We start from the raw sequence: 22,840 nt of genomic DNA, 5'->3' as shown, positions 1-22,840 counted from the left end.
AAGGGCACTGGCACCTGTGGGCAGCACCACTGAGATGTATGGCCTGCCCCCTTGGCCTGGTTCCAGGGCCTACAGAATGCCCAACAGTGGAGAAGTGAGCTAAACTTAGCTGGAGAACAGGGAGGAGGATTTCTGGCCTGGGATGGCAACACCCAAGAGCAGACAAGACTCTTGGGTCCTGAGGCTTGGGTTCAAATCCTGCATCTATCAATGATGCACATGAAACTTTAGGCGTGTTACTTTTAGGGCACTGGCACTTGCAGCTAACACTTCCAGGGAAGCATTGAGACCCAAGAGCCCCACCTTGCCTCTCCTGGCTCCCATCATGAGGGGGACAGTGGTGGCTGCATGCCCAGCACCACTTGCACATACCCTTGCCAGGAGGGCCTTTGTCCTTGGGCATCAAGTCATGCCCTGTGAGCCTGTCATGTTCTTAGCTTAGCAGCATCACCCACCTGCAGCCAGCTGAGCAACAAGTGGGTCTTAGTTTTGCTGTAACAACATAATCCACTACTACCAGATACTTCATAATTTAAAAAGTACTTTCACATCCACTGTCCCCTTTAACCCCCCTACACACAGAGGATGACCCCTGCCCAGGTTTGAAAAGGATGGAAATTGGTCCTCCAAGAGGTGAGGCAATTTGTGCAGGATGGCACAGCTAGAAAGGGACTCCACCAGAACTCAGATAGATCCTCGGATCCCTACTCAAGCAGGGGATAGGAAAAGAGTGTCCCTCCCTCCAGAGTCCTGCATCTGAGCTGGGTTGAAGGGACAACTGTGGGTCTGGGAGGGTGGGGTGGGCTTCTCCTCACCCAGCTTCACACAGTGAGCCAGGCTGCCAAGTGCTGGCCCAGACAGGGTAGTATTGTCTCATGGGTGGGAGGATATTGTCTTTTCCTCCGAAAGAAAAATAATCAAGCCCAGATCAGCCAGAGCTCATTAAAGCTTCTGCAGACAAGACGGTCCCTGCAATTAACACAGAGCAATTACTCGTCCGTTGCCCCAGGGCGAAGAGTCTGAACCCCAGCCGGCTCCCCTTCTGCACCCCAATTCTTCTCCAACAGCCCCTCAAATGACTTTCCCGTCTCTCTCCTGCCCAGGCCAGGGGAGGCAGCTGGCTCCTTGCTGCCCTGGTTGCAAATCCTTAACTTCAATGCAAACAGTTACTGCGATCAAGGTCTGGGCGGGGGCCCTAGAGCCTCCTCATTAGCACCAGGCAGGATGGCCTTGCCAGGATTGCTCCCTGGCTCCAGCCCAGCCTGCACTGTGCCAGTTTCTGTCCTTTGCCCACTGTAGCCAGACAGGCGTCCTTGAAGCCGGACATTCCTTCCTTGAAATGGGGCCATGAAGCCCGGTGGAAAGAGCCTGGCTACGTTCCACCTCTGGGTGTGACTCAGCCTCTCTGAGACTGGTTCCTGATTTTAAGTGGAGCTATTAACACTGACCCCAGCCACAGGGCCCTAGTGAACATTTAAGAGCACATAGGAAGGAGATTCCCATAAACGTTAGATCCTACTCACGCAACTCCTGTTCCCAGGGAGCTGCCAGGGATAGAACACACAACTTGGGGCCTAAGACTTACCTTTGAGTTCCTCCTTTCCCACTTACCAGGTGTGTGGTGTTGGATAAGACACCTCCTTGCACTGAGCCTCAGTCTACCCATCAGGAAAATAGAAATAATTCCAGCGCAGCCTGACTCACAGAGATAGAGCAAGATGGTTGACAGGAAATGCTTTACCCCCTGGAGCAGCCATGATGAAGAGCAGAGAGGGAAAGACCCCAGCGCCCTCTGCCTCCTATCCCAGGTCTCCTCAGAGGCAGCTCCAGCCTAAGACAGAAGAGTGCTCCTGCCCTGCCCCCCACCCTGTACACACAAAGGAAGGCTTCATTCCCCACACCCAGGCCCAAGACCCAGTCACCAGCCAGCCGCACCTGTGTGCGCCCAGACCCAGCCCCAAGCCACATTCCAGGGGCCCCTAAGCAGAGGGAGGGTTTCAGCTGGGACAACAAGGGAGGCTTTCATGGGCAGAGACCAGAATCTCTAGACAGTCCCAGCCTGGGGATGTGGCCAGGCCTCTTCCACCAGCTCAAACCTTCCTGATAAGTAGGAGAAGGGGCTGGAGGGGGCTGGAGTTCAGAACAGGACAGCACAGAGGGGAGAAGAGGGTCCTCGCCCCAGGCTGCACAGTGTCAAGGAAGAACTGGGCTCTGGGGCACACAAACTAAGGGACCTTTCTGAAATCTGCAGGGAAATGGAGGAGTTGGTGCCTCCTTCAGGATCAGCATGAGGTCTGGCAGATCAGAGCATCAAGGATAAGATCAGTTTTCCTATAGAGCCAGAATGCTCCTGAGGAGACTAGTGCCTCACTCGCCCCTCCTCTCAAGGTCAGCCTTCTGTCATGGAGAGCTCATCCAGAACCCCTCCACCCAGGGGAAGTGAGACTGCTTTATGGGCCTCTGATTGCCTTGAATTGGCCTGTTCTTGACAACTGAGCTGTAAACCACAGGGGCAGGACCATACCCACCCAAGGGCAGAGTTGTACCAAGAAGCTGGGACTTTGCTCCTTTACCGGTCCCAAGCAGGCCGCAGGCAAACCAGGTTGGGGGTCTACATGGGAGGTCTGGGTCACAGCCAGGTCCCATTCCAGGCTCTGGGCCCAGGCATGAGCTAGTGGGTGTAAGGGGCTTATGCAGGGTTGCCCCAGAAAGGGTGAATGTGTTAGCGCAGGCACAAAGACACACAAGGATAAGGACACCCTCTCCAACCAGTGGAATATCTAACCCCAAGGCCCCAATTTGGTACAGGAATGTGTTAGGAAGAACCACGGCAGGGGATCCCGGTCCCAAGCCTTCATATGGAGCAAAACTGGCACAAATGATGTCAACTTTAGGACATCATTTGGGCAGGGATGACACCACGCACTAAGCATCAGGAAACTTCGATCCTAATTCTGATTCTGTCATATAGTTGTTATGTGACCTTGGACAAGTTACTCAACTATCTGAGCTAGTTTCCTGATACATAAAATGCAGCTCATACTTTTAAGATTGTTTTGATTTAATGGCACATGGTAGATGTTCAATAAATATTCATTTCTTACACACACATTCTCCCTAATCCCCAAGAAAGTACAACGGAAAGAAAACTCAATCTGGACCTGAAATCCCACCTTCGCCATGTATTAGAGCAGTTACCTATGCAACAAACCCTTTTGCCTCTCTAAACCTCCGTTTACCTCTCTACGGACTGGAAGCAACGCTTGAAGACGGGTAAAGGGAATTACCAAGACAGCAGAAGTACGTGAGTGCCCTCGCCCTCCCTTCCCTTTCCTGGGACAAAGTGGACTTTGTTTCAAATAAACCTAAACAGGGCCAAGGCCTGACCCACCTCCCCAGGGGCTAAAATAACAACCAAACATCCTTCCTTCCTTGGGCCATAAAGTTTTATTGGCAGGTCAGGGATGGAGCAGGGTGAGGTCCCTCCCCTCCCCTCCCCTGCCCTGCCCAGGGGACTCCCTCTGCTGGAGGACAAGCCCAGGAGCTTTTGCACTCAGATGTTGAGCTGGTTGGGCAGATTGTTGTAGTGGGCATCCTGGCCCTCCAGCAGGCTGCGGTAGGTGGCGATCTCTTGCTCCAGCCTGGACTTGATGTCCATGAGCTGCTGGTACTCCAGGTTCTGGCGCTCTGTGTCAGCCCTCACATCACCCAGCTGGGCTTCGATGCTGCTGATCACCGCCTGGATCTCCGCCAGCCGGGCTCTGTAGCGGGCCTCGGTCTCTGCCAGGGTGCCTTCCAGGGAGGCTTTCTGAGAGGAGAGGAGAGAGAGGGGACATGTCTCAGCAGCTCCCAGAGAGGGCATGGGCACAGCCACCAGCCAGGCCACCCAAGGCTGTATCCTACAGGGCAGGGACACGTACCATGCTGAGCTGTGACTGCAGCTCAATCTCAAGACCCTGGAGGGTACGTCGCAGGTCAGTGACCTCGGTCTTGCTTATCTCGAGCTGCTCCAAGTGGCCAGCATCTTCCCGGGTCAGCTCCTCGGTCTGGAGAGGGAGCGGGAGGGGAGGAATAAGGACTGAGGCAGATCTTTGGGTAGGGGACATCAAGCCCTCTCCCCTTGCCACCCTACCCCTCAAAGGGCATCTGCTCCCCAACTCCCTGCATACCCGACTTGTGAACCAGGCTTCAGCATCTTTCCGGTTCTTCTCAGCCATAACCTCATATTGGCTTCTCATGTCACTGAGGATCTTGGCTAGGTCGATGCCTGGAGCAGAATCCACCTCCACGCTGACCTGTCCACCCACCTGGCCCCTCAGGGCACTGATTTCCTGGAAACATACAGCAGAGGTGGGCATGTCAGGGCTCGGAGCCCACTGGACCTGGGCCAGATCACTTCTTCACCCCCAAAGCAGGTTGGTTTCCAGGTACAATCCTAGAATCCAGCACTGGGGAGGACACTGGGTGGTCACCATCCCCTGCTAGAATCCTGAGAGCCACGATCACCACCCAGGACCATGCTGAGGGTAGCCACAGTCCAAGGGTACAGGAGAAATTATTCTCAGCCTTGGGACCTGGAGTGGGATGGACAGATGGCCCAGTTTGACACACCTCCTCGTGGTTCTTCTTCAGGTAGGCCAGCTCCTCCTTGAGGCTCTCGATCTGCATCTCCAGGTCAGTCCTGGCCAGGGTCAGCTCATCCAGCACCCTGCGCAGGCCATTGATGTCGGCCTCCACGCTCAGGCGCAGGGCCTGCTCCGTCTCAAACCTTCCAAAGAAAAATAGCAACAGTCAGGCCACAGCTGTCTCTGCACCTGGGGGACTTCCTCAGTTCCCCAGGGTTCAGGAGTCTATGGGAGGCTTGCTTCAGGCCAGCTGAGATGGACGAAGGCAGAGTCCAGTTCCCCACTGCACTTAGCCCCATACAGGACTAGGACTGCCCCCCCACACACACACACACTGCAGTCCTGGTTTCTGCTCTCCAGAGAATTAAGACTCACTTGGTTCGGAAGTCATCTGCAGCCAGACGGGCGTTGTCAATCTGCAGGACAATCCTGGAGTTCTCAATGGTAGCACCAAGAATCTGAAAGGCAGAAGGCACCATTATGGCATACCTGCCCTGCCCAGAGAAGTGGGGAGAAAATGAGTCTGTTCCCACTCCCTAGGGACCAATACCCAGTCGCCCATCCCTGCTGCCCATCTGCATGCTATCTGGGAGGCCTTGGAATCCATTCATGCCCAAGAGTTGAAGCAGGAAACAGGCTGCTAGGGGGGCAGGCAGGGAGGCAAACCTGGGGAGGATATCTCTGAGTCCTGTGTCCAGTGCACTTCTAAATGACCTGAAGGGGGTCTATGAGTCAGATGCAGGGAAGCAAAAGGCATGGAGAAAGGCTTTGTCTGAAACCCACTCAAAGGATATGGTGGTGCCTTCAGGAAGAAGGATCCCATTTATTGAGCATCTATTATGTGCCAGGCACTTTGTGCCTCACTCTTTATAACTTCTGAACCAGGTCAGTGGGCCACTCTCGCTTTACCAAAGTGGATTTCCAAGTTCACCTCGATCTGAAGACTCTGTGACCTGAGGGGTACAATCGTATCTTCCCGCACAGTATCAATTATAGAACTCTGGCTCAGTGTTTTTCAAAGGGTTTTAGCTCAGTAGTCAGTGTGTCACCAGGTGGTAACTTGCCTTTTTTTTTTTTTAGTGAAACTGAACAAACTATGAAAATCAGAAGGGATCACCCAAAGTAGGGTAAGAACTGGTTCAAGAAGCTTTTGCCTCCTGTGTGGGGGAGGTAAAGGAGAAGGGAGAGAAGAGGTATTGTGTGCATAGTAAAATGTATTTCTCATTGTATGTCAATTTCAAAACTGAACTGCACTAACTGGCTGTGAACACCTCTAGCTCTCCCACACCTGTGGATCCAGGTCCATGCACCCAGCTCCATGTTAATCTCATGGGAAAAGTTCTAGGAGCTAAACGTTGGGAGACCAAGTGTTGGGGGACTATCAACGTTTTCCCGGTTTCTGACACATTTCTTCAGGACAGAACTTTTCCTTATGGGAAGCCCCACCCTTAGGGTTTCCCACAAGAGTTCGTGGCTCAGAGCCACAGGGAGCTGCCCCTGTACCTGGTCTTCCAGGGCAGAGGTTTACTAAAGCGAAACCCAAGGCCTCCTTTCAGGGGCCCAGGGGCCTCAGCTGGCTCTCCTATTCTTCCTAGAGTTCCTTCCTCTTAGGCCTGGGTGGCCCCTGGGCAGAGAAGAGTGGGAGGAGACCAAATCCTAAGCATGACGAAAACCAGACCGGGTCAGAGGACAGGAATGCAGGGGGGCCCCACACCCCACACAGGGGTCGCTGGGCGGGGCGGGGGGCGGGTGGGAAGGGGCAGGTCTGGCGGGGGGAGGGGGGAACCAGGTCCTCCAGAGTCAAACTCATGCAGCTCCCTGCGTGGCTGCAGCCCCTGACCGACCTCTTGGAGAGCCATTTACCAGCTCCCACTCTTTGGACCCCCTTTCCCTGGACTGCGGAAACGCACCCAGCTCTGCTCCCGGAGTCCCAACTGGGTCCCACCCACTTACCTGCCCCCGCCCACTTTCCCTCCCCGCCCCTCCACCCGCCCTCCACTTCCTGCCCCACGGTCGGGCCGCTGGTCCCCTGCCCGCCTTCTCTCTGCCCCACCCCACCGGCCCTCCCGCGTCCTAACGGGCTCGCTCTCGCCCTGCGCCTGGGCCTCGCCCAGCCTGCCAGGCAGGGTTTCCACGGCCCGCCCCACCGTGGCAGGTGCACTTCCCGCGCCCGGGCCGCCACCCACCTTGTCCCTCAGGTCCTCGATGGTCTTGAAGTAGTGACTGTAGTCGCGGGAGGGCCCGGGTCCCTGCTTCTGGTACCATTCGCGGATCTTCACCTCCAGGTCGCCATTGGCCTGCTCCAGGGCGCGCACCTTGTCCAGGTAGGAGGCCAGCCGGTCGTTGAGGTTCTGCATGGTAATTTTCTCGTTGCCCGCCAACAACCCGTCGGACCCGGCCAGGACGCCAGCATAGCCGCCACCATAGCCCCCGGAGGAGGACGAGGACACGAAGCGGGCGGAGGACACGGATATGCCACGGCCACCTGAGCCCCCGTGGATGCTGGGCGCGCGGAAGGCGCCCCCAACCCCAAAACGCACGGAGCCGCCTCCCAGGCCCCCGAGGGACGAGGTGGCTGAGGAATGGCGATAGCTGTAGGAGGTCATGTTGAGGCAGACGAGGCAAGCGACACTGGCCTGAGAAGCTGCGGACCGCAGGGGGAGTGGCGAAGCCCTCACCTGGCGCCTTTTATGCCCAAGGCAGGTGGGGGAGGGGGACTGTGTAGGGGCGGATATCTGAGCCCCGAGGAATTTGCAGGCTCCTGAGTGCAAATATGGGCACTGTCCTCATTGGTCAATTCCTGGCGGCTCAGCGCCCAACTTTCTCCTCCCAGGAACTGAGGCCCCTACCCTCCCCAATGCTGCCCCAGCCCAACCCACTCTGCAGCCCTGACCGCCCACGCCCCTGTTCTGGCTCTTCCCTGTACTCATTCGGATCTTTACCTCTATCCTATACATGCTTAGCACCGACCCTAGAATTCACGTTATGACCCTCATTCTTTAAGGTCCTCAGAACTTGACACCCCGCCAAGAATTACTCAGAGTATACTCCTATAGGTCCCCATCCAGTGATCATTCATTCAGAGAGCCCCTTCTGGAATCATGTTGTAGCCCCTTATAATCATAATCCATGTACCCGCCCCCCCCCCCCCCGCAAAGTACTTGCACCAGATTCCTACACCCCCCTGGAAACTACAGCCTCCAGAACCCTCCCCTTAGGGAGGGTTCACTCCAATCTCGCTTTAGTCCCCTCGGACAAAGGCAGTCTCCAGATGAGGTGCTCTGAGCTGCAGGCTTCCTGGCTGCCTGAGGCAGAGCTGCCCCACCCTGCCGCAGCCATACAAAGCCCAAAGGTGACAATAGGCACCAGAAAAATACAGCTTCAGGGAGCGCTTCTGGCAGCCCCGACTGGCTCCTTCACAAACGTAAGATCAAAACTGACCCCCACCTGAGTCACACACACACTCTGAGACTCTCAACACCAAACCCATTGGGACAGTCCCCTCCCCTCCAGCCCCCAAAGCATGTCTGCATTCAATCAGGCATTTATGAGGCTGTTTACCAATGTTCCTCCTCCATGAGGAATCTGAACCTGGAGGAGGCAGGTAGTCTGCCCATGAGGCATTTAACACTCGCCACCCAAAGACAAAAATAGGATGGGATCTCTGCCCTCCTTGAGCATCTCTGAGGAGGCATTAAAAGACATGTGCTGAATCCAGGGACCTACAGAGTCCCCCTAGTGCTAAGGTGAGTGAAGGAATGAGCTAGGGAAGCAACCCGCAAGCTCCCACCAGTGAGTTGTGGTAATAGAGAAAGGAGCCCTCCTCCACACTACATCCTGCTGTTCATTCCCTTCAAAATCCCAACACCTTTCTTGATCTCCTTAAAGGGCCAGACCCCTTGCCAGATGCTGCAGAGAATTGCAATAGCCTTACTCCAATGATTGCCTCCCCCCGGCCCCCTCCCTCACCTGTCCTCAGAATCATCCCCATCATTCCTTCTCATCTTTCTGTCAGCTGTCTCCCATCTCGGAAAGAAGCCCTGTCCTTATGGGAAGGTGTTATGGAAATGGGTCAGTCCCTGTCCATCTCCAGGCCTCAATTCCCTCCCACCCCCATGAAATGAGGGGTGTTTCATCTCAGTCCTACTCACTGCATATTATCACCTGGTCCCCTGTGACTAAATGAAGACTTGTCGCCAGCCTCTGAAACCTAAGTCCCCAGCAAACTGTTTCCTAGTCACCATCTTATCCAGCAACAGGACAGGAAACCGCTCACACCTGCACAGCCCTAACCCACCCAGAGCAGCCGTCAGACACTCAGGAAGGCCAGCTTGAGGCTGTCTGTTTCAACTAGTGAATCAGTTGCAGAAGGACCCAAACTGGGTCCAGGGAACCCAAGGCCAGCCTTGAAAGCAGGGCGCATCGGGGCCTCCACAAAGGTGGTAGGCACCAGGGCTGGTCTGCCATGAGTCATTCTCCTTATCTGGCCCTGAGGAGGAGGCCTGCTCCTTGTGGGGGGGAAGGGGGTGATTGGTCAGATAGTTGCTATGCACACTAAGCCCCAGCGGTATCTCTTTTTCTGGCTTGATAGTAGGAAACAGAGAACAGAACCAACAGCTCCCCCCCCCCCCCCCAGATTAAGGTGTTCTGAACTCCAGAGGAACTTAGAGTCTCAGCCCCCTACCCCAGGGCCATACCATAAGGTCAGCTGTAGGGTAGTTTACAAAGCCTTTTCAGACCTCCTTGGATCCTCACAACATCCCAGGGGAAAGGGTACTCTTACCCCACTTTACAGCTGAGGAAAGGGACTGGAGAGGGGCAGTGACTTGCCAGGGGTCCACAGACAGGACTATCAGATTCTGGCTTCCAGTCCCTTGACCCTCAGCCCCAATACCTGGGATCCTGAGTGTAGCAGAGGTTTTGCCTTCCCTTCCAAGGAATTCTCAGCCCCCAAACAATTCCTTAGGGTCCCTTCCTCCCAAATCTTCTCATGCCAAATCCAAGGGTAGTCAGCCCCTTTCCGGTCTGTAGAGTGGGAGCCAGGGAGAATACACTATTCTCTCCCTCTCTGTGGCCACAAAGAGTGCCTAGCGGTGAGGTATGTGGCTCTGGGCACTCCTCTGACATATCAGGAGCTTGGAAGAACAAGCTGCCTTCCTACCCCCAAAAGGTAGAACTGAGGGTTCCAGTTGCAGCTCCCAATCAGACAGCTCTTGGCCAAGGCGGTCTACCTCTGGCTTCAGGAGGGAAGAACCTAGTCAAAGGATCTTCCTTCCAAAGCCCTAGCCTCTAGGCTGGAGGCTGGAGTGTGCAGAAGAGGCACGATAGGATCAGCATGAAGGAATTCCAGAGAGGATCCAGCCCAGCCTTCCCCAGCACGATGAGATTTGGGAGGCCAGGATCCCTGTTCAGTAAAAATAGAAAATGCTCACTCTGACTTCCCTTTAAAAGTTTCACGGTGCACGGCACCTGATGGCGATGGTTCCTATTTCACAGGATTGTTTGAAAATAAATGTGAAGGCACTTATAAAGGGTTTAATCACAGTGCCTGGAAAATAATAAGCATTCAAGTAACATCATCATCATCATCATTATTATTATGTTATTAGTGTTAAGTAGTATGTGGTTATTATAGTTAGGATTACAAATTTGACTTACATTTCCCCAGTGTACCAGACGGTAGAATCTTTTGTTTGGTAATACCTATTAATAGCCCACAGGTTGGAGGAAATGCTGATCCAGTCCACGGTGCTCAAGAGCTCGAATAAGCTGGCTGCAGCCACAAGGCTGACTGAGGCAGAGCTGAGATTAGTTTCCCAGCACTGATCTGAGGCAGAGGTGCTCTCTGCATCTCCACCTGGACACATGCTAGAAGTTTCTTATGCTTCGCCAAGTGTGGAGAGTCCCCAGAGAGTTAAGGGTGGGGGAGTTTTCATTATCCCTCAGGAAATGGGATAATGGTTGGAAACCAATGGAAAGAATCCGGGGCTGAGAGTCATGTGCCCTGAGTAGAATGGAATGGTGTGATGGTGACAATGACTGTGGTGAAGATGACAACGGTGATGACACTGGTTGGGCCTTATCCATCTTCTCTGGTGCAGTGTATATTATCTCACTGATCCTGCAAGTATTGTCTTCCCCACTTTACAGTCAAGAAAGCTGAGGCTCAAAAGGTTAATAACTTGACCAAGGCCGCTCCAGCAGGTAGTGGACCTAGGATTCAGACACGCATCCCAGCAGGTAGTGGACCTAGGATTCAGACACGCATCCCAGCAGGTAGTGGACCTAGGATTCAGACACGCATCCCAGCAGGTAGTGGACCTAGGATTCAGACATGCATCTGTAACTCCCTGAAGTCCCAGTTCCCACCACTAGTGCTTTTCCTCTTGTCACAGCATGGAGGTCAAAGTACCTTCCTCCACTGACCTGGAAAAGGAGTGATCCAGCTGGGGAAGGTGTCACCTGCCAAGGTCCTAACTTGTCTTTCCTGCTCCAGTACAGTTTCTGGGTCAGTCAGTGGGCCATTCAAGCACAGTTTCTTCAAGTTCAGCCTAGCAGGAAAGAGGGGAAAGAAAGGTTATGTGTGTGGAAGACTTCCTGACTGTATCTGTCACATAAATTGGTAACCCCTTACCTAGATGCCCTCTGTAAGCACAAAAGGACAGGAAGCAGACCTCCACAGATTCAGAGAAGCCTTTATTCCTTTGCCATTGGGACCCATTTTCCAGATGGGAAAATTGGCCCTCAGTTACAGAGGGGATTTTGGTCTTTTAGGGTAATCACACTGGAAGCCCTGTATGTGCAGTTTTGACCTTCAGGGGCTGGTTGTATAAGTTAAAACTTTAGGAGGGTGGTTGTAAAAAGGTTGAAACTCATTGTTCTTATTCTGGGATCCACTGTTTCCCAGAGTTTCAATCTTTGCTGTGCCTCCATTTAGGGCTAATTGCGATGGGGGAAGGTCTAAATTTAGGGCCCATTGTTTTTGAGAAAGGATGCACTGGGAGAGGCTTAATGTTTGACCAATTTCCCCCCCTCCTCCCGAGCCACACTGTCCCTCCATTTTTCTTGGGGAGCGGTCTTTTAGGAATATTATTTTCCATAACCCTTCACCCTCCCTCTCCCAGCGACCATCAGCAGGAGGCCCTGAAGGTACTCCCTCACCTTCTCCATTCAAGCAACAGGTACCAAGCCCCATCTCCCATGCCAGCCATGCTGCTGGGTGCAGGGAGACAGGAAGGTAGATGCACATTTTCCCTGTCCCTCGAAGACGGACAGTCTGTCAGGGGATATAGAGTCACACCAGTTTTGATGAAATAGAGGAGGTTGAATAACCACATTAACTTTCATTCCTTCCTAAAATCTGCTAAGATGACAGATAGGAATATCTAAAGAAAATAAGAGATGGCAGAAGAAATGTCCACTAAATTCTTAAAACTCAAAAATGGTAGCAGAGCCAGTGATAGAAGCTGAGGCCTAGAGTCTAGAGGAAAAGGAAAGGGCAGGAACCCCCTGAGAAACAAGCAGGTACTCTTCTCCGCACACATCAGAGAAGCTCAGGAGCTGGGGGCACCAGGTGCCTTGAGAGAAGAGGAAGACTGGACGGTGAACAGGGCTGGCTGAAGTCCCTATAAACAGCACCAGGCCCTCCCCCAGACCCCAGCCAACCCAGGCAGCCAGGGGACTACCTCTTCCCAGCCCAAGAACAGACAGGAGATTTCCTTTTCCCAAGTACATTGATAAAATCATGAATTTGATAATATTGAGTGTTGGGGAAGCCGCTGGTAATGAGCCCCCTCAAATGTGCTGAGTGGAAAGAGTCGTAGCAGCCACTTTGCAGGTGACCCCAGTGCCTTTCCTTTTGAAAAGTTCACACAAGCCGCCAGCTGCACCCTTCCTATTCACCTCAGAGAACCCCTCACAATACATTCAGGAAGACACATAAAAGGATATTCTTTGAAGCACTGTTTGCCATAGTGGGAAGACAGAAAGGATTCCCAGTGGGGGGTGGGGGGTGGTTAAGTAAACGCCATAACATCCCCACTGTGGAGGAGGAGAAGGGAAAATCAAACAAAGTGAGTAATGTCCACATAGAGTGACACGGAAAACCCCAAGAACCAGTGGGTTCACTAAAAGCAGTGGAGTGCATCCATATAATATGTGACGTTCACCGTGGCGTACGATTAAAAGATGACTTATTTCCACGAACAGGTATGTAAAATGCATCGAGAAGGAAGGAAATGTGCCGACCACAAGATTTCCTCCGGAGAAAGGGGCCGGGTGGGGTGGCGCACTCCTGTGATACCAACAACTCCGGAGGCGGAGTGAGGCAAGAGGATCACAAGTTCAAGGCCAGCCTCAGCAACTTAACAAGACCTGGGCTCAGAATTTTTTAAAAAAATCAATCAATAAATAGGACTGGGGATGCAGTTCAGTGGTAGAGCATCTCTGGGTTCATTGCCCGGTACTCTAAAAAATAAATAATTTCCTTGGGAGAACTGATTGAAGGGCAGTATAGTCAAGGGGAACCTCAGTTTGAACTGCATGGTTTTTATTTTTGCAAGACTGTATTTCTGCATTATTTGTTAATTAAAAGTAAATGAATTCTTAAGAAATTCTACACGATCAGCATTTAGAACTGACTGAATTCAATACAGTATTCTTCTTCCCCTCCCTACATGCACCACGGACCTCCCTGTCCCTGCTCATTCATGCCATGCTCAGACTCAACCTGGGAAAGGAGAAAGAACATTTTGGAAGGGAGAGGAGTAGCTTAAGGAGAAGAGAGACCGCCTTCTCAGCCCTGGGTGGTTGGAGCTGGAAACCTGGAAAGAAAAAGTGGCAGAACTTTCCAAGAGCAATTTTGAAAGTATCCATAAAAAGAGAGGTCTTCAGGCCCAGGTGACTTAGATCTGGGGGAGATCCTCCCACTCTGGCTTCCCAAAGATCAGAAGCTTCTGGAGCATTTGCAGCTAGCCCCCTACCCCAGGTGTTCCCACGGTAGGCAATATGGCCCTCCCTGGTGGTGCACTGGGACCTGTAGGCCAGGGTGGGAGCAAGCAAAGCGAACCTGCAGCCGGGAGCCACCTTGTCAGCACCTGTGAAACGCACCTGTGAGGACTTTCTGAAATAATGGGAGGATCTTTAGGGATCTACTGAAGCAGGTAGCCACTCCACGGGCCATCAACCAAGTAGAACTATTGAACCAGGAGCATTTAGGCCTCAAACCGTTAACATAATCAAAAGTGAGGATGTGAAGAATTATGTATGCTGATTCCTGTCTGGGCATGGGGAGCTGGTCTCAGGGAGGGCTCAGCCCTTGAGCAAGAAGCTAAAAGGCAGAGGGGCAAAAAGAACAGGCTCTGGACAGCAGGACAGCTGCGGGCCCACTTGAGAGAACACAGGTGGACAGTATGGAAGGGAGGCAGGGAGGTCAGTAGGGGCTGTAGGCTCAGCCGAGCGCTGGTCTTGGTCTGGAAGACAATGGAAAATCATTTTAATCAGAGATGTGACATGGTTGGATCCACATTTTGGAAACTACCATGGCTTTCCAGTAGCCAGGGATTTGGCGGCACAAGGGAAAAAGGCAGGACCAGGAACAAGGAGACCAGTTTAGGGTTGGTGAAAATAGGCCTTGGTGGAGCCAGGAGGGTCTGAAGGTAGCCACAGAGGCAGGGTGGAAAGTAAAGGGCAGTGACTGGAAAGACTCCTCTGGCTTGGTGATAAACTGGAGTGACGAGAGAGGGACAATGTAGAGCCCTGCTCTGTGCCAGAAACACCAGTCCATCCTGGGGTGCCTCACATGGAGCGAGGCCCCTGCACCCTGACATGGGCAGGAACCTATGCTGCCCCGTAGGAGCCCCACTCATTCCCAAATTGAGAAAAACCCAGTTCACTGGGTTGAAGAGACTGGAGGCTGGAGCGGGCAGAGCTGGCCTGGCTGTGAGCGGCTCAAGGCTGAACTCAGGTGTTATGGGGACCCATGGCTGCTGCCAGCAGCGGCTCTTCTCAGTCACTTCCCCTAAGCAGGAACCCTGGAGAGAGGGCAGGGCAGGCAGGCTGAGTCAGGATGGCCCCAGTGTTCCTGTGCACGTCCTCAGGGGAGGAAAAACCAGCCTGACCAGAATCAGGGCAAACCGTGGGGGAGGGGAGAGTGGCGTGCTGTGGGGAACAGTCCCTCTCAGGCAGGGCCGGCCAGGCCAGGCAAGGAGCAGGAGCTGAGGCTCCCCCTCGGGTGCCACATTCCACACCTTGGGAAGGCTCCTGACACCTCTCGCCTGCTGGCCTTAGCCTGGGGACCTTCTCTGCCTTTGCCCTGCCGTGCCCCCTCCCCCATGCTACATGGACTGGGACATAGAGAGTGCCAGACCTAGGACAGAAAGAGGAGTATCCCTGTGGCTGCCCTGATTGCCTGGAGCCCAGGAAAGGTACCCGGATGGTCCTCTTCTCCCACCTTACCAGCTCCCTTCCCTCCCACCAGGATCCTGGAGTGGGCGGTCTGTGCTGCCTCCCTGGAGACAAAGACTCTGGGACTCTACCCTCAAGATCTTTGCATGTCAAAGCTTATCTGATTCTATAAATCTGAATTGGTGGTGGCTGGCTTCAGTGTTCTGACTGACCTCACCTGGGAAGGTTCGTCCTGTCCAGGAGATTCCGATCGCCTTCCTCTAAAGCAGGGGTGACCCTGACCACCTGGTACTCCAGCACAATTTCGAAAAATACCTCCTGTGGTTCTGAGGCACAGGAGATGAGGACAGGCAGCATCCCTGTCTCGGGGAGGGGACAGGCCCAAAGCAACCTGCTCACTACCTGCCCCCTCCCTCACCTGGATGGCAACAGGACCAGTTCCTCTCAATTCCCAGTTCCCTCCAGCTTGGGCAGCACCTTCCCTAACCCCCTTAGGCCAGGACAGTGTACCCTCCTCACCTCCCATGGCCCCCTGGACTTGCCCTCCCACCCCTCACGCGCACGTGGGCAACACACACACATATCACAGTTCTGTCGCTCAGATTGTCTCCCCAATTAGGCGCTGAACTTCACTGCTCTATCCAGCCCCAGGCCTGAATTCAGCTCTAGTAAAGGTTCAATGACTATTTTCCTAAACAGAGGAAGAAAGAGGAGAAGCCCTTCTTAAAAATTAATGTTAACAAATAATTATTTCTCTGTGCCTGGGACCCTGTAGACCCATTACCATGAAGGAATGAGGGGAATAGGGGTCTGGCAGAGCAGGGAAGCCGGGAAGTGCCCAGTGGGGAGGCCTCTCTGAAGAGGCACCCAGGGACAGGGACCTGAATGAGGTCAGGGGACTTTGGGCCCCTGGGGAGGAGTCTTGCAGACTGAGGGTGCAGCAAAGGTGGAATCCCTGAGGAGGAAGGAGCGAATGTTCCCAGGATGCAGGGGTGACAGGCAGGGTGCAGAAGGTGGGCCCAGAGGGGGGACACTGGAGCAGGAGCCCTACAGTCTCACTAAGGAGCTGGATTTTATTCTGTGAGTAATGAAGCTTTGAGCAGAGAAGTGTGGGGAAATGGATGAGGGTGGATGCTGGAGATGTGCTAAGAGGTCAGAGATGCTGGAGGCTCATTCTGGGGAGCATCAGACCCCGGGGTGCAGGGGCTGCTGGGGGGTGACAAGCTGAGGGCAGAGCCACCAGGTCCAACTGCCAGGAAGGGAGATTAATCTCTCTGGCTACTAGTGTGAGGCCTTAGAGTGGCAATCACACTGCCGGTGGGGTCTGGTCTGGGGTCCTGGCTTATCCAATGACCTTCTGGAAGGACAGTGGTCACCCCTGGGGTCCTCCAGGATCTGTTTTGGAAGGACTCTTGGCAAAATCAAGTTCTGCTCTTCAAGTACTACACCTTCTCTCTCCCAGCACCAGTGCCCACGGAAAAAAAGGAAGGACGGTGACTTTGTTCACCCAGGCCCTAAGGTTGTGGAGCCTACTCTCAGAGAACACAGAGGTGACTTCTGTCTAGAACTTGCATTTTCCAATTTTTCAACAAAGCCACAATGACTGTGTATCTCTGTGATCAGACTGAGGCCGTGTACGTACTCTCAGTTCTGACTCACCCCGGCTCCACCGGCTTCAAGATAACCAGCCAGACCGTGTAGCCTGGGGGAGGGGTGGCCGGCTTGGCTGATTTTCTGTAGGGGGTGAGGGCAGGATAGAAGGGACATCACTCAGAGCAACTGGAGGGAACTTCAGAGCTTCTGGAGACAATGCCAAGCCCCAGAACCTTCTGGCTTCTCCTGGCTAAAGCCGGCTGCAAGGTAAACATTCATCAGGTAGGAAAGTGGCCACCAGGAGCTGGGAACATCAGAAATGCCCAGGTTAGGAGCTGAGGGAGGAGACAGTTTTCCCAGACAAAGGGCAGCTGATGCCCAACCCTATGATAGGGGCCTAGCACCCAGGGGGCACTTCCATTGGTGGGCAGTCATTTGGAAGGAAACACACATGTACACAGACCATTAACAGAGGATAAAGGACGAAACCTCATGGGCTCCCTTGGGCACCCCACTTCCAATTCCACACAGAACCCACCAGATGCCAACCCCAGCCCTCCTCAGGGTGCCCAAAGGTGCCACCAGCACCAGAGAGGGCCAGAAGGTTGACCAAGGAGTGTGGCTGGAGGCACCTTCTGTCTGCCCCTGCGCAGCCCTACCCAGACCCTGCCCCATTCTAGTGGGGAGGGGGGGCGTTGGTCGGGGATTAGGGCTGGCGCCTGGGGGGATAAGAATAGCCACCAAAGATACCGCACAGCCCAACTCCTGGTGTGCATAAACCAAACACACCTTCCCACGGGGCGATCCACACTGGGGTTCAGAAGCATGGGTTTGCGCTCAGCAAAGGGAAGCGGGGGCTCTGGGAGTCCTGACCCTTTCAGGTCTGCCATGGCCATTTTCCACGTCCTTATTTTGGACTTGATGGTTGAGAAATATATTAAGAATCTTTTATAAGCCCAATAAGATGAATTAGACGAGACGCCTACACTTGTAGGGTAGGAGTGTAGAACTCTCCTTGCCCAGAGATTCCTAACCCCACTCACAAAGCCCTAAGCAGAGCAGTGGGCACCAAACACCTACCTCCACCCTGCTGGGCCACACACTCACACACACACAAATTCACACAGAGACACACACATACCCACACATGCTCACTTTCACACCCTGACACACACTCCTTATACACTCTCACATGTGTGTACACACCTGCTCACACACCTGCTCACACACGCCCCCTCTCCCTCACTCCCACATGGATATACACTCCTTCCCCGAAAGCAGCTCTCCCTGGCTTTACCTGCCCAGTTCTCTGTAAGGTTTTGCTTCAACCCACTCTGTTTACAGGTCAGAAAACCAAGACAGGAGACTCAGCGGGCCCCGGCCTGCAGCTGCTTTCCTACCAAGCCCAGACCAGCAGGCAGGCGCTCTGTCTGGATCCAGTCTCCCTGTCCCCAGGGGATGGTCAGAGATGGGGAAGAGAGAGAGACAAACTCCCCTGGTTCCTGAAAAGAGCAGGTGGCAGGGCAGCGTCAGAGAAGGGGCCTAGACCCAGGGCTGCAGGTGCTCGGAAAGGGTACCACCCCGAGCCCCCCCACCCCCAGCCTGGGTGAGCAGGGAGGGCGTGCTGGAGACGGACTCTGAGCAGTTCTGACACGCTTCAGTGAGTGGTGTACGGAGTGATAACAGGGAGGTGACCGGTGGTGGGACATTTCAGGAACAAAGAGGGATCTGTAAACACAGGTGAGATGCGCTGCTCCCTCACTAGCCTCCTAACTCTGCTCAAGGGTGTGGCACACATGAGCTTGTCAAAGCTCCCCCAGGCTCTAGAGACGGTCCCCACCCCCATTTCACTGATGAAGAAAGTAAGGGTGACTTGTTTAAGCTAAATTTAGTAAGTAAGGGGCAGAGCTGGAAAAGGAACCCAGAACCCAGTAGGTCTGGCCCAGCACAGTGAGGCCTAAACATTGTGCTAAAGGAGAATCGAAGGAGCCACGGCCGCACAGCTGGTCCAAATCAGAAGGGCCGCGCAGACCGGGACACCAGATCTGGATTTTTTTTTTTTCCTCGCAGAAGCCAAAGATTTTTTAGCCAGGAGGTGACACATGCAAAGCGTCAGATGAGTCACACGGCCAGGTGCAGGGTGGCCTGAAGCTGGGAACACCAGGGCTGTGGCCCAGCTGGTCATCCCAGTGCCCCTTCATTTCTTCCCTCTCTGCTCCTCCACGCCTCTCCCCACCCACCCCACCCCTGTAATCCTAGCCCTATCACTTCAAGAACAAAGGACTGTGGCCGCTGGGCCTTCAAAACTGACTTTCAGTGTCTCTTCGCAGCACCAGGCTCAGCAGCATTGTTCAAACCACTCCCTGCTCGCAGACTCTCGGTGCAGCCTGTTCCCTACAGCAGTGCTCCTGAGACCCCCTGGAACACAAGGAGGGGAGCTTGTTTTAAACGCTGGTGCCTGGGTTGCACTCCAGAGCTACAGAATCACATTTGTGTGGTGAGCTTATATTTTTTTTAAGTATGACTTTCTAATAAACTCTCAGGCAATTCTTGGCTCACTGAAGTTTAAGAACCTCTGGCCCAAAGCACGAAATCCACTGACTCCCTCTGTTCAAACCAGGCAGATGTGAAAAAGACACAGATAAAACAGCAGAGGAAGGCCCTGTGAGCACGGCCAACACTTGTGGGGTGAAGCCAGAGATCCAGTTCCAGACCCGCTTTCATGGCTTTCTATCCAGATGAGCCTGGGCTCAATCGAAGCCAGGTCATATGGTCAAGAACTGTAAGGGTCTGAGATTTCACTCTTTCTTGCAAGCTAACAAGTTGTCCTGCACAAGTTTGTTGGTCTGTTTTTGGTGCTAGAGAATGAATCCAGGTTAATGGTGCAAACTAGACAAATGCTGTATCACTGAGCCGCATTCCCAGCCCCCTGCTACAGTTTCTTGTACAAAAGACGCAAATAATAGAGACAAAGATCTCTATTACTCACAGCACAGCAGGCAGCCTGAGCTTCCTGACTACATTGAATCTTCTTGTCCTCCAAGTACCATGGGTTCAAAACAAAGCTTGACCCTGGTAGAAGCTACCTGTGCAATGGGTTTTACATCTCAGCTGAGGATCCCCAAGCTTTGGAAAAACTCATCTTTTGTAATGGGCCTCAAACAAACCTTTCTGATCTTTACTCCACAGAGAAATACCATTTTTATTAGAAAAGATCAGTTAAAGAGAAAAAAACAAAAACAAAAACAAAAACCACCTCTTCTCCAGAAGGAGGTGTTATCTCTATGGTCCAGAGCAGTTTGCTATTAAAACATCTTTGAAAAGATAGACCAGAACAAAAGCTGTCAGAGCCCCTGGTTGAAATATGTGTGGACACGCAGGAGATCCATGGAGGACTGGCTCCCAACACAAACGGGAATGTCAACACTTATCTCCCATGGAGATTGTAAGCTTTAAATCTGAAAATGGGAGCGAAAGTTCCTGGAAATATGAGGGATCATTACGATGGAGATAAGACAAGGAGGCAGATAACTGGAGTCCAAGATGGAAAGTGATAAACGGGGAGTCTCTTACAACACAATGCACTAGAGCAACAAGAGGAAAATGCAACCCTTAGCTTGCGCCAAAGGCTAAGATTAAGACAGGTAAAGAGTTCCCACCAGCAGCCCAGTGTGGTGGTGCACACCTGTAATCCCAGTGACTCAGGAGCAAGTTTAAGGCCAGCCTGGGCAACTTAACGAGATCCCATCTCAAAAAAATAGAAAGGGGCTCAGGAGGCTGAGGCAGGAGAATGGCAAGTTCAAAGCCAGCCTCAGCAATTTAGGGAGGCCCTGAACAACTCAGTGAGAGAATACAGAGAATACACAAAGGGCTGCGGATGTGGTGCGTAGGTTAAGCGCCCCTGGGTTCAATCTCTGGTACCACAAAAAAAAAAAAAAGAGGAGAGAGAGAGAGAGAAAGTGTTGGGGTTCTAGCTTGATGGCAGAATACCTCTGCCTTCAATCCCCAGTACCAAAAAGAAAAAAAAAAAAAAAAAAAAAAGAGCTCCTACAAATAATTAAGAGACCAACAACCCTGGAGGAATAGGGCAAGAAATGTGAGCAAACCGTTCCCAGAAAATGATATACAAATTACATTTAAACATGAAAATGTTCAATTTCACTTGCAGGAAGAGAAATGCAAATTTAGATCACCAGGAAACCTCATTTTTCCGCACGCCAGATTGGTAAAGATAAAGACTGGTGAATCGGGATTTGTCGGGAATGAGGGAACAGGACACGCAAGACGTTGCCAGTTGTGGTATAATCAGTGTAACTCTGTGAATAGTAATTCCCACTCTGAATCAGATTTTAAATGTATATCTTTGAACCGCCAGTTTCTCTCATAGGTGTTGGTCTTCCAGATATACTTTTGCAGATGTGCAAAATGACATGATGTACTTGGATGTTCACTGTAGTGCTATTTATAATAGCAAAAGACTGGAAATGTCTAAATACCCACATACGACAGCATCCTATGTGGTCATCAAAAAGAATAAGACAGCTCTAAATGGCCCTGATAGGAAAGATGTTCAAAGTGTTTTATTAAATGAAAAAGTGAAATGGCAGAAATACGTATATAGTCTGCTACCATTTGTCTGCATGCTCCAGGGAAGCACATCCATGTCTACAACTGCGAAAGTGTCTTTAGAAGGTGTCACAAGAAGGAATAGCAGAGGATGCTTTGGAAGGGTACCAGGGAACCTGGATTCAAATGTTGTCAAGAGACCCATGTTTTGCTGTGTACTCTTTAGAATTTTAAAATTCTGTTCTTCCTTATGCATGTAGTACCCCTAATACGTGTGCGGGTGCTTGCACATGTGTGTAAATGTGTGTGTAACAGATTTTGAACGTTCAGATCTGCCAAGAAGTTTGGGCAGGGCTGGGACCCAAGCCTGGGCTCAGTGCTCACAATCTCAGCCCCTCTGGATCTGGTGACCGCAGGTGACTTCCCTGAGCAGTTCCCTGCTGGGCCTAAAGCCAGACCAGAAAGCATCACTCATTCTCTCACTCATTCCCATGCCAGGAACATGCTCTGAGCCAGGGTGCAGAAAAGAGAGAAGACTGAGACCCAGGGCCAGCCCTCTGCCAGCTTCCCACAGAGCAGGAGAGATGGAGCAGAGAGAGATCTCACAAAGAACTACAAAACTAAGGCTAAGCAGTTAAGATTAATAAGTGACCATGTGGTGAGGCAGTGACCAGCTTGGCCTTTGAAATGAGCCACACCTGAGTTTGAGAGCCACTCAGCCAGGCCCAACTACTTAACACCTCTGAGCCCCGTTCCCTCCCCTGTAACATGCGGGTGATAACCATACCAAGCATAGCATGGGCTCAGAGCATAGACTTTGGAACCAGGGTATTCTGGGTGTGATTCACAGAGGCACCGTTGATTTTTAAAGCCCATGCAAGATCAGGACTTCAACTTTCATAGCCTCAGTTTTCTCAGCTCTGAAACAGCACAAAGAACACCAACCGCAGGGAGTTTGTGGAAAATAAATGAAAAATCATGTATAAAACACAGTGCCTTGTCCACAGCAATCCCTCAATAGTTGACAGCTGTTGTTGCCAATCTGAGGAGTAAATAACGTGTGCCCATCATCCCTGCACCAGAGAGCCAGTCAACTGACAGAGATCTTTATAAAGTTCTCACTGCTGCTCCCCATGTGGTGGGGAGGAGGACAGGGGAGGGCATCTTTCCTAAGAGCTGGAAGGGGACTGAGGGAGGGTATCCCTTAAGGAAAACTACCAGAAATGGCCTAGCATACAGAAAGAATATGGGGCCGGGCACAGTAGGACATGCCTATAATCCCAGTGGCTTGGGAGGCTAGGGCAGGAGGATCATGAGTTTAAGGCCAGCCTCAGCAATTTAGTGAGGCCCTAAGCAACTTGATGAGACCCTGTCTCAAAATAAAATATTCTAAAAATGGACTGGGGGTGTAGCTCAGTGTTTAAGTACCCCTGGGTTCGACCCTGGGGATCCCCCTCCCCCCCCAAAAAAAAAAACAAAGAAGAAAAGAAGAACACGGGGAGTTTAGGAGCAGCTCAGGTGTCTGGGACATAAAACTGGGGAGTCAGAGGCCTTGAGACTGGGGAAGGCCTGGGAAAGCCAAGGAGGAAGTGCTGCTGACCCTGAGTCCATCAGGGCCCTAGGGAAGGGGGACACAACAACTGGAGGACACA

The 22,840-nt window shown here is 52.5% G+C and overlaps 1 protein-coding gene and 1 long non-coding RNA gene across 2 annotated transcripts; one reads left to right on the top strand and one right to left on the bottom strand.

Moving 5' to 3' along the window:
• Window positions 1–3,421: 3,421 nt before the first annotated feature.
• LOC124979809 (keratin, type I cytoskeletal 19) lies at window positions 3,422–7,298 on the bottom strand. Its single transcript, XM_047544567.1, has 6 exons — window positions 6,812–7,298; window positions 5,001–5,083; window positions 4,612–4,768; window positions 4,170–4,331; window positions 3,921–4,046; window positions 3,422–3,808 (listed from the first exon to the last, which is right to left on the bottom strand). The coding sequence occupies exons 1-6, from the start codon at window positions 7,229–7,231 to the stop codon at window positions 3,554–3,556; spliced, it is 1,203 nt and encodes a 400-aa protein (XP_047400523.1). The 5' UTR covers window positions 7,232–7,298; the 3' UTR covers window positions 3,422–3,553.
• Window positions 7,299–16,792: 9,494 nt separating this feature from the next.
• LOC124979062 (uncharacterized) lies at window positions 16,793–21,125 on the top strand. Its single transcript, XR_007107624.1, has 3 exons — window positions 16,793–16,889; window positions 18,953–19,119; window positions 20,791–21,125. It is a non-coding gene; the product is annotated as an uncharacterized LOC124979062 (long non-coding RNA).
• The last annotated feature ends 1,715 nt before the right edge of the window (window positions 21,126–22,840 follow it).

This window comes from Sciurus carolinensis, chromosome 3 (genome assembly GCF_902686445.1).
Source record: "Sciurus carolinensis chromosome 3, mSciCar1.2, whole genome shotgun sequence".
Classification (NCBI taxonomy): Eukaryota; Metazoa; Chordata; class Mammalia; order Rodentia; family Sciuridae; genus Sciurus; species Sciurus carolinensis.
Note: the sequence above shows the minus strand (reverse complement) of the source record. Positions and strands in the feature narration are given on the sequence as shown.

What these genes read in the sequence shown, in the direction of transcription:
- LOC124979809 (XM_047544567.1), bottom strand. Translation starts at nt 7,231, where the DNA reads ATGACCTCCTACAGCTATCGCCATTCCTCAGCCACCTCGTCCCTCGGG. An exon ending in AAGCCTGGTTCACAAGTCGG is followed by an intron (nt 4,047 to 4,169) that starts GTATGCAGGGAG and finishes CTCCCTCTCCAG; the next exon opens with ACCGAGGAGCTGACCCGGGA. An exon ending in TGCAGTCACAGCTCAGCATG is followed by an intron (nt 3,809 to 3,920) that starts GTACGTGTCCCT and finishes CTCTCCTCTCAG; the next exon opens with AAAGCCTCCCTGGAAGGCAC.